Below are 11,362 nucleotides of genomic sequence, written 5' to 3'. Positions count from 1 at the left end.
TAATACACGTTCAGCAGCTTTGTTACAACAAACTAAATAAGTTTAAATTATTATATTTTGTTATTATAGACATGTTAATAGTACAATTAATTAGGCAAAATAATATAATACATTATGTTTACAAATTTTTGGTGTTAACTGTTAAAGAAAACGTTGAGATTGCGGGGTTAAACATTTATAGCAAGGTTTATTAATGAGTTGTCATATAATACAAGGTTTTTAGTAAAGGTAAATAAGTTAAAGGGTAACCTTTAATTAAATAACATTGACCAAAAACCTTGTGGTATTATTTTACTATGTACAGAAAAAATCTGAGCTTTTTTAAGTTTAGGAATTTTTCATATTTTAATGATTTTTTTCTCAGTAAAAATCGCTCTATAGATTATAAAATTACACATTTTGAAAAATACGTATTTACTAAAATGAATTAATGAAAATATGGAAAGAAAAAAGCCGTCTACAGTTAATATAAAAATCTAGCTACTTTTGATTAAGGTAAAGGAAGCATTTCATTGCATTAATATAATCAGTTTTTTTACTAAAAAATGGTTTCATAATTTAAAACTTATCTATTACAATTCCTCAAATAAAGTTTAAATGACATTACAAAAAAATTTGACTTCTGAAAGATTTCTTGAACTTTTCTTTTATAAAAAATATTAATAAAATTATTATACAATTTCCAAATGTTGATGATTTTAAAATGTTACTACCATACATGAGAAAAAGGATTAAATTGGGAATTTTAGGAACTTTTGTTTCAAAAATGCATAAAGCTTTAAGTGTTGTGTATTACGTAATTTTTGTATAAAAATTTGAATAAAAAAAATATTTAAAACCCCGTTTCAATACCATACATTTATAAAAATACAAAAGTGTTAATAATTTATGAAATATTCAACAAATTAATTGATAATGTGTAAAATTAGGGCGCTTTCACACAAAGTGCCATGTTGAGACCTGAAAGTCCCACCGCTATGTTATAACTTAAATTAAAATCAGGGGGGTTAGGTGGTGTAGCCACGTAGGGTTACGAACCACAGTTATGTGTATAGGCCCAGCAGGGTTTAGGCATAGGAAAAAAATATCTTTCCTTATTTAAATTTTTTATCAGTGTTGAGCAGGCACTTTGTGTGCAAGCAACAATATGAAATATTAAAAACTTGACTTCACACTTGTCCTATTTGTTCTATTCTAATTATGGCAGACATAGTTATCACAATCTTCGTAGAGGTCATGTCAGCCCAAACTTTTCACGATGCAGCAGAGTGCACCCACAACCCCAAGGAGTTGAAGGGTTGCTCTGCATGTAATATAGCTGTAAAAGGGGCTTCAAAAAAGATGTTTTATTACTCTAGGTATCTGCTACCACCGTTTCTACTTCTGAAAAAGAGTAATAGTAAATATTATTTTTATTTCTTCCTTATTTTCAATTTTGTTAGATTGGCCATAATAGTTTTTTGTCCGACTGCTTGTCTTTTTCCAGTCATTCTGCTTTAGTGCCTTGCCTTTCTATCAATTCTTATAATCTGTCTAGGCCTCTAACTTATACTTTGATGGAGCATCACCCCCCTGCTATTTTTGATCCTATTCTCTTATTCTCCCCTCCTCTATACCATACTCTATACCTCTATCTAAATACCTGGATAGTGTATTATCCCCCCTGCTATATTTACTCCTAAGAGTGCCCGCATCTGAAGGATCTCTTATTCTCCCCTCCTCTATGCCATACTCGGAGCCGTAGTCGGACTCAGAGTTATAAGCTTTGCTCGCGTACCTAAAAAATGGAGAATTGTTTTTTTAAAGAACGTGTAATGATGTAATATACATACATAAAGGTATTCAATTGTTCTAGAGCAATTAAAGGCATTTGATATTATAAAACCAAATTCATAACTTTATTTAGAGGTGTCTTTCAGCTATAAAATGGTTTTGATTTTAATGAACAATATGTCAGTTTGGACACCTTTTTAAAGCGCCAAATTATCGACATGAATAATAGTCAATAAAGTGATTTTATAAATTGCATGTCGACATTATGCCAACCATCCAATTTATAATAGTTAACATAAACTATTGATATATCAAATCAATCAACATGATGTTCCTAATTCTTACAGAGAGATTAATATATTTTTTCCTTGAACTGTTAGGAGCTTTTACACAAAGTGCCTGTTGAGCACTAATACCCCCCCCCCCCCACTACCATTATTTTTAAAACAAATTGAAAATAATGAGGGATGCGTATTTTTTTCTATTTCTAACCCATGCGGTAGACCCTAACCCTGCATGGCTTACCGTTACCCAATATAACCTTTCTTAACCTAAAGAAAAAAAACAACAAATGAAAAATCACCCAATCTTATGTTTATTTTATTTTTAAAATAAGTCTAGGAGAGTGTATCTGTGCTCAACAAAATACTTTGTGTAAAAACGCCCACTGATGATGCACTAAAATATTACCCGTACTGAGAATCATAAACAGAGTAGTCATCATAAATACTCGGCTCCTTCTCAATAACTTCTGTCTTGACACAACTACAGGTCATGGCACTGCACAGGAAGATATTAATTAAGAGCATCAGACCAAAGAGGACGCCGAACGCGACACAGAGCCAGGTCAGCCAGGTAGGGTTAGCAACACCACCGCCGACCGCACATAAGCCAGAGGAACCGGCGGATCCTGGCTCCGCCACGTATACAGAGGTAGAGATGGTCAGAGTGTCGGCAGCCTGAAAAAAACATATTTTTAAATTATAAATACAAGTTTTTAAAAACTTTTAAAGATGATTGAGCTTTATCGGAATTTAAATCTAGATTTATGTTAAAAACTGAATTGCATATATTGCATAATTCATACCTAGATATTGATAAAGTTATTTGCATAAAAATATTTTTTTGAAAAGTATACTAACCAGAGAGAAAAGCGATTAACGAAAAATTAGTATATATCCAATGATATTAAATAAAATTATCCTTACTGTAGATTTAAAACATAAAGAAGCTAACAGAAAACTTGTTTATAAAACTTTGGGTACCAATATAATTTACAGTCCCAATTCCCCTTTCCCCCATGCAACTTAAAATATTCTGCATGTTAAAAATGAAAAAATCTTACATTCTTTAAAATTAAATTTTTAATAATTTGAAACCATTCTTGTGAAATAATTAGATAACTTACTGGAGGTCTGGAAAATGGATCTATTTCTGATGGTCCCTGTTGCTGTTTTATCAGTTCACACTCTTTCCTAGCACAAGCTTCTGAAATAATAGAAATTATGTTAACAAATATAAGGCAGTGTAGTGACTACATATGTATAAGATTTTCTTATTTCCGCATCCATATTGTCCCGTTTAATACACATTACCTTTCTAGTTATAGGGTATATTCTTCCTTTTTTACAACTGTTTTTATGTTGAAGGTTTACCAATACAAATTATATAACTAATGCAGAAGGACAAATATGCACAAACTCTTATAAAAGTAGCAATAATTATATTACCAATTATCTTTCTTTATTGCCTGTTTCATTTAAAGAAGAAAGGTTTACATTTTCATATCTTTAAAATAAAATTCTACCTTTGCATACTTCAACATCGCATTGGAAATATGTTCTGTTTGATTGCATTCTAAAATTAAAGTAAAATTGAATATGATTTGGTGTGAAAATTAACCCATAGGTTAATTGTTTAGTTAAATGTAAGCTTTTTTTCACCACAGTTCCCTTCTTATTTCCTTTATTAACCGATCTTTTCTTACCTCTTTGTCTATAAAATATCCCTGTTTCTTTATTTGTATGCTTATTAGGTTATTTAAAGTAAACGTCATAATAGCCCGAAGGTTCTGTATGGCTAACCCCCTCGAAGGGGCACGAAATGAGCTTATTTTTCTCTAAGATTTAAAAAAGGAGATTTGGGAGTTTCGGTGATCAAGAAATAGGTTTGGCGAAAGCACCGATGTACAAGTTCTGATGTATTCAATCTATTCTATCTAAAACGAAGTGAGTTACAGATAAAGTGACTATTCTACCCCAACTTTTGGTCGTACTTGGCTCTTAAATTGAATTTTATTCAACTTAATATTTGTTTACCTGAACATATTGTAAATGGTGGCCTCAGCTTGGAAATTTTCATCGTCATAAGTAAATTCTGAGATAATCTTGGAAGTTCGGCATCCACTAAATATATATAAAATTAAGTTTACAGAACAAAATTCTAATAAATTGTAACAAAAAGGGTTTAAGCTAAAATTCACGAAACCTTTACTAATTTAACTCACAATGAAATAAAGTAATTTGTAAAATTATTTTAATTCATTTGATAGTACCTTTCATCGACTAGTTGAACAGCAGGAGAATCTCTGTTATCAAAAGCAAAGCAGTTCTTGACAAGAATACCATATTCAGGGTCAGGATTCAACACCTAATAATCAGAAATTTTAAATCACAAATCAACTCTCAGAATTAAAAATTATAATTATGAAAAGATGGGCAAAAATTAAAAAAAAAAATATCTTTTTTATATTTTCAAAAGTTCTTTCAAAAGTTTTTTTACCTGAACTTGTAATTTTAATTCGCTTTTCTCTAGAACTGCATCCAGCTTTCTTAATCCATCAGTCACCTACAAAAATACAAGATGAAGGAGAAAATTGTCTACTTAGAAATTTATTCTGGATGAAATCACTTTTTATTCGTAGAATGTGGATTTACTTTGACTGCCTAATCACGGTTGGACCCTCAGATGTCAAAACTTTATTTTAGTGTTTGGCCAAAATGACTTAGCAATTGTATCTGTAAGTACGTCTAATAACACCCTTTGCTATTTTTAAAATCCTTGAAAATTTTTTTTGCAAGAAAATTGCATAAATTTGCAACCTTTTTTAGAACCACTACATAACTCGAGTTTTAAAACTTTTTATATAAAATCCTTTTTACAAAAAATATCAATAGTTACTTAAAATTAAACCTGAAAGAAAAAAAATCTCATTACAAGTGTTAATTTGCATGTTTTAGGTCTTTTTTTTAAGGAAAGTATAACTTCCACATTTTTGACAATAATTATATTTTTTTAACATTTCAAAGTAAAATATAATAAAACTTAAACGATTTTTCTTGAATTATCAGTTGAAAATTTCATCAAACATGCAATTTAAGTGATGAAAATTTAATAAAATCATTTTTTGAATGTTTAGAATTACCAATTTTCTACTTTTAAAACAAAATGTTAACAAAATTTAAAAACATTTTAACATATAACTTCAAAAATCAATAACATTTTATAAAAAGATGTTTCAAAAAATAAATCATTAAAAGGTATTAAAATGCATTTGAAATTACTTAAAATTAAAACGAGAACATCTTTTTACACTGTATTCTGTGTAATAGAGTTTAAATGACATGATTAGTGAATGAAATATTTCCTAAACTCATTAAGCCTTTTTGTGACTATATTAAAAATAATTTATTTTGTTTTATATTGTTTTTTTATTCAAATATTTGACAAACTTTTCCCTACGTCAATAAAATAAAGTCAGTTTTTTACTGTTTCCAGGTTTTTCTTTATAATTATAATAATTAAATATAATATAAATCTTCATTATCTTTTATTTGAATTATCATACACATTAAAATGTAAAGTATAAGCTAGAATAGCACTTTTTTCAACGAATATTTTAATGACATTATATCAAAATAATTCCTCTTAAATATCACACAACATATGATTGGGAAGTATAGCCATTTCTTGGAGGTATAATATTTACAAAAAAACCATTAATTCTGTTTTTATCAGAAGTTAAAAAAATTGAACAATTCTAAAACAATGGTTGGCTGTCTAGATATTGAGTACACTAAGACTACGGCTCTGTTCTATTGAAATAACGTTGCAAAAAGAGGGGTTCTGAAAGTAATCTACCTAATTTTTTTTAAAGAACCAACAAGTACTGTCAGTATCTTTTTTCTTGTAATCTAGCAGACAATCAAATCATAACACAATTTTCATGATAAAATATTCAGGTTTCTACTTTACATTTTAAAAAATATACTGATCAATAAAATGTTCAAAATTTTACTTTGTACTAATTGAAAAAATATGTTGTAATTCTTATTTTAAAGTTACATTTTATCCCTGACAAAATCATAGACGACTTTTAAAGGCATCTTATCTAAACTTTTTGAAGAAAAACTTAAAAACGTTAATTAAGTATGAAAACTATTTTCTTCGATTTTTCTGAAGTTATTATTGCATTCTATGGGTTTTTTATTATCATTTACTTATATCGAAAGTGCCAAACATTGTACCCTAACTTATTCATTTAATAAAAAACCAACCGTGTAATTGCAATATTTCTAGTTATAAATCTGATCGCCTGTAAGGGGAAAATAGTATACTTAGAAAATATATTCTGGATAAAATCAATTAAAACTAAACGTAAAAAGTAGATTTACTTTGACTGCCTAATTCCAATATATCTAGTTATAAATCTGATCACCTGTAACTGACAAAAATTGTTTCTAATTTGCCAGATGGCTAAATCAGTGAACGTGTAAGTCAATTTTCCCATCATAACAATTTTTTAAAGCTTTTGAATGCCCATAAAAGAAGGAAAAACCTGAAAATTTATTTTGCACTCTGATATGAAAAATAAAACTCTATTTCTCTATTTTGAGGGTTAAGTGATCGTGGCGACCTATATCATCCATTTACATGGCTTTCAAATGCAGAAAAAAAACATCGTTAAAAAATTTCGCAAGGATGAAAATAACAGGTGTTACCCAAAACCATCAAATTTTGCTTAAGTAAAAAGTAAAATAAAATAACAAATAAGTACAAAACATATCATTTAAGTTATAAGAAAATTTACCAAAGTTTTTCAGCAAACTATTTAGTTTTTGTTTCTTTGGTTGCTTGATAAAAACACCAAACGAGGAAGTTCAAAAACAGACAAAAATTTATTTAAGTTCAAGGCAGTCTTTTTATTGCATTAAATATACTCTATAAGTCTTTATAGTATTTCGTCAATACGTCTGTTATAATTTTAAGGGATAAGATGCAAAGTATGATATACATCCCCAATGATGATAAACAAGATTTCCCTTTATGTAGATTAAAACGATTTGTTGAAAAGTTTGGATAAAGAATAACGTGTCTATAAAACTCTGGGTACCAGTGGAATTTACTGTTTAATGTAAATTGGACATTATAATTTACTATCCAATGTCCTCTCCCTCCCTGGTAAAACTCAAGAATCTCTGATCTAATATTTCTTTTATTTACTTGTCTGATATGAGATAAAAATGAAAATCTAAAAATATTCTGTTACTTTCTTCATTTGTTTGAAATGATTTGCTACTCTGGGAAGTTATTGTCCTTGCTTAATAAAATATAAAAATGTGTTTAATCATCTGAAAAATTATATGAGACTATCCATTTTAAAAAAAGATTTGATTCTACCCTCAAATTTCCTCAATTTAAAACTAATAGCTTCTATAATTAATTAGAATTAGTTTTGATTTTAAAAGCCTAACATTTCAATATCACAAAGTTTAAAAGGACTTTAAAGTAATGATTATAATGATGCTACTATTTTAAAATTAAACAGGAATCATCACGTTAAGTTTGGAGCGATACACCAATTTTTACATACCAAAATGAATAATCAAATCTACCCGTTAACGGCGTATGAACATACCGAACATATATATAGAAAATTCTGGCTTTTAAAAATGTTATTGATCTATGAAATTGTTTACCTTTAAAGTAACAAAACTAGTTTCGTCTCTTGTATTTTGAAATCCAGCCTTTCCACATCTTACAATGTACAGCTTATCGTCTAAACAAATTAAAAATTAAAATTAAATAGTTGCATGTATTGATAATCTTTTCTACAGCTTCTTAATAACTAGGTATGGTTATAGCAGGGATCTTAAGGAATAAGACAATGGACGATAAATTGATATACATCCACAATAATGATAAAAAAAAACTCTGTGAAGATTATTAGTTGAAAAACTAAATACTTTGCTTTAAATCAACCGATCAAAATTTAACAAAAGTATCCACATCTATAATACTCACTCAACAACTGGAAACTGTGTAGGTTCTAAAGCTACTCAACATAAATTATTTTTAGTAAAAAGTAACTTGTTTAGCAAACAATAATCAAGCGTATTTTTATATTTGCTGTTTTAAAAGCACATCCGTTTTAAGGTTAAGGGATCAAGTAAAGATGGTATAAATCCATTTTGTCCTAACAGGGCAACTATACACAATACACTAGAGTACAGAAAAAGAATGCGGGTGCAGAGTTGTCCATGAACTGCTCTAGTTTTGACTTCGAGTTTTTAAACTGGCCATTTTGACAGTGGGATAATTTGGAATAATATCTGTTTGTCAGTTCATAATAAATTCTGATCTTAGCACACAATATAAGAAGCAGTCAAAGTCGAAAGAAAAGATGGTTAGATTGGAGGAAAAAAAATAAGTATGTAAGACTAAATAAAATACAAGCAAAACAGTCACACCGTAGAAATAATGGGAAAAAGTAAAGCATTTAACTAATTAATTTTTTTTTGTATCATTTACTAATTCAAACCAATTAGGGAAGCCCCACATAGAGCAGAGCTCGGTTTGATTTTAAGCCAATTTTTTAACACCTGCCTCTCCCTTCCAATATGGAGTTCCTCTATGCCGAGCTACATATCCGCTAGTTTCTTGCAAACCTATTATTGTAATGTCCTACAAATAAAGGTTTCTAGCAATCATATTATTAAACTCTTGTAAGTGCTTTGTCATTTTATTTATAAACATTAAACAAAGTGATATTGTTTACTAATAGTAAAGCCAATCTATAATTAACTTTTCCCAATTAATAAGTTAAGTCTTTCATTTTAATCGACAATAACCTTGCAAGATATGCAAAAAGACGAACAAAATTAACTGAAATTAATGTTTTAATTTTTCATCTATTATTTCTATTTATTCTCCAGAAAGCTATTGTTAAGCTCTACTAGCCATCAACATAAAATGTACTTGTTTTTTTCAACAAAGAAATGTTGTTTATTTTAGATCAGTGTTTTTAATGTTTTCCATGCAAACATTATAAAACAAGGATGACAATATCCATGCAAACGAAGCTTAACATATAAGATGATCAGAAAAACAATAATTTAGATATGTTGTGGTATATTTAAATCATTTGGAAGCCTAAAACGAAAAATTCGTAAAAATATTTAAGATGCTTGGCAAATAGCATTCTGTCTTAATCGTTACATAAATCAACATTAAAAAATGAAGTGAAAAGGATAATTATATCATAAAAAATGTAGCCAAAAAAGCTAAAAATCATCATGTTAAAAAATGATGTATGGACTTTCTTTTTAAATTGATCCTAACTGTTACAGGAATCTTCATGCCGAGCTTGAAAGAAATATGCCTAAATCTAACACGAAAAGGCATACCCAAAATTTAGAAAATCTTCGCTTTTAACAATATTTTTCATCCCTTGACATAAATGTTACAGTTATCAAAACACAAAAGAAGTATATCAACAATTACAAAGGTTCGAGTCCTTGTCGAAGATGAATGTGAATGGGTTTTTTATATTAAAAATGAATATTTTGCGATCGAGTAGTAAAAATCAAAAAGGAAATAAGGGGACCAGCATAATTTAAAGTCCAATGTCCCCTCCCTCCCAGAACGAACCGGTAAATGAATTTATTAAATTTTTAAAGATATTTCTACAACTGTTTGTTCTTGATATATATTAAAGAAACTATTTATGTTGAATCTGGGACCTGGAAATTAGTCTAATACCTAAATAAATAAATAAGTATAAGATGAAATGTTAACTTATTTTAAAATCTACTCTATTTTGTCTGTCTATTTTAGCTTGCCAGTATTGTTGCAAAATTAATGTATCTTCTATTTACTTATCTCTATATTACCAAAAAGCCACTAAATACCTTTGCCTTTGACCTGAGATATTTTTAACTACTTCCATCTCATAAACATGTACAAATAATTCAGGATTTAAGGATAAGTATGTTCAACTATATTTTTTTATGATTTACTATTTATCAAATTAAAATAAAATAGTCTAAAATAGCCTTCCCCCTCCTTCCCTTTCGTTGAGTAACCACTAGTATTTACATCAAGAATAAACTTTGCTATTGAGTTGATGCTAACCTAAAAAGATACATGTATTTTTTTGTATATATTTTTGATGAACAAATGTAGTAAAGCAAGAATTGTTAGAATGTTTCTTGTGCATGTGCTAGCTGATAGCTTTATCACACCACATAAACAATGACATAGGACAAATATGTACTGTGACTTCTAGAGTTAGAAAACTGTAAAAACCCATTCTTGTCTTTATTGAAGGAACGTGACTCACGTATAAGTATGTGCAAAACCCAAAAGTTTTAAAATCATTATAATGAAATCTTTGCTTAAACCCAGTTAATTGGTTTAGCATGAGACTTGCCTCACAAAACCCATGCTTCTTTATTAGAGGCTAGCGGAGAAGCATTTAGTAATATAAAGATAGTCTTAATAGTATTAGTAAGAGTTGTAACGTGGAATATTATTTGCTCCAGATAATTAGTTATCTCACTTATATTAATTTTATTTGATTAATGTATTTTTAGAAGGAAATATTTCAGTTTAAAAAATGTTGGTTTATTCATGACTTGATAAGGCCATGTAGTAAAGATACTAATCCTCTATTTAATTTAGTAAATATAATTAAAATCTTGCTACACACAGTTTTAACTGTTTAAGTCTAACTTTACAAAGATAATTTTAAATTTTGTATGTAGAAAAGATTAATAAGGTCATACTTGGTTTTTATGTTGACACTTAATTTTACTTTCCTACTCTTTCAACCTAATATATTTATCGAAGTATTATGCTCCAAAAGGAATATTGAGGGAGAGCGCCAGTATCTTCTGTGGACTTTAGCAATTCCAAAAACACTACATCTTCAAAATCATAAAAAATAACTCTTTAACACACCATTTTCTTAATTCTTCTGGATTAACGACAAAAAAGGTTGGCAGAATGACTTAAAGAGTAGCTTCGCTATAAATGAATGTTAGAAGATGACTTACCATAAAGCTCTATACTGGGATGTTTTCTAACATAAATAGCCACTCTAGTCTCCTGTGCTTTCTAAAACAAAAAATATACATGAACATAAAAATCATACTTTTTATCGTCGTTAAAAATCTACTTTTTGCTATATTAACCGTTATTTGCAACAAATAAAATATATCAGGCACTAAAAATCAGGCATATTATTATTAGGAATTTTGGAACCTTTGTACATGAAAGATAAATACCACCCCCCCCCCCCCCCCCACCC

At 28.8% G+C, this 11,362-nt stretch overlaps 1 protein-coding gene across 1 annotated transcript in view; it reads right to left on the bottom strand.

The window, feature by feature from the left end:
• Positions 1-37: 37 nt before the first annotated feature.
• The window catches only part of LOC145329400 (uncharacterized), a 31,865-nt gene continuing 20,540 nt past the window's right edge, over positions 38-11,362 (bottom strand). The window contains exons 5-14 of the mRNA XM_080173502.1: positions 11,109-11,169; positions 7,752-7,831; positions 4,555-4,620; positions 4,328-4,422; positions 4,092-4,178; positions 3,581-3,630; positions 3,182-3,261; positions 2,464-2,732; positions 1,643-1,777; positions 38-1,383 (exon numbers count right to left, since the gene is read on the bottom strand). Of these exons, the coding sequence (XP_080029628.1) occupies positions 1,350-1,383; positions 1,643-1,777; positions 2,464-2,732; positions 3,182-3,261; positions 3,581-3,630; positions 4,092-4,178; positions 4,328-4,422; positions 4,555-4,620; positions 7,752-7,831; positions 11,109-11,169 (957 nt within the window). The 3' untranslated portion in view covers positions 38-1,349. The remainder of the gene's footprint in view (positions 1,384-1,642; positions 1,778-2,463; positions 2,733-3,181; positions 3,262-3,580; positions 3,631-4,091; positions 4,179-4,327; positions 4,423-4,554; positions 4,621-7,751; positions 7,832-11,108; positions 11,170-11,362) is intronic.

The sequence above is a fragment of the Acartia tonsa genome, chromosome 1, assembly GCF_053477335.1.
Source record: "Acartia tonsa isolate MP-2025a chromosome 1, ASM5347733v1, whole genome shotgun sequence".
Classification (NCBI taxonomy): domain Eukaryota; kingdom Metazoa; phylum Arthropoda; class Copepoda; order Calanoida; family Acartiidae; genus Acartia; species Acartia tonsa.
Note: the sequence above shows the minus strand (reverse complement) of the source record. Positions and strands in the feature narration are given on the sequence as shown.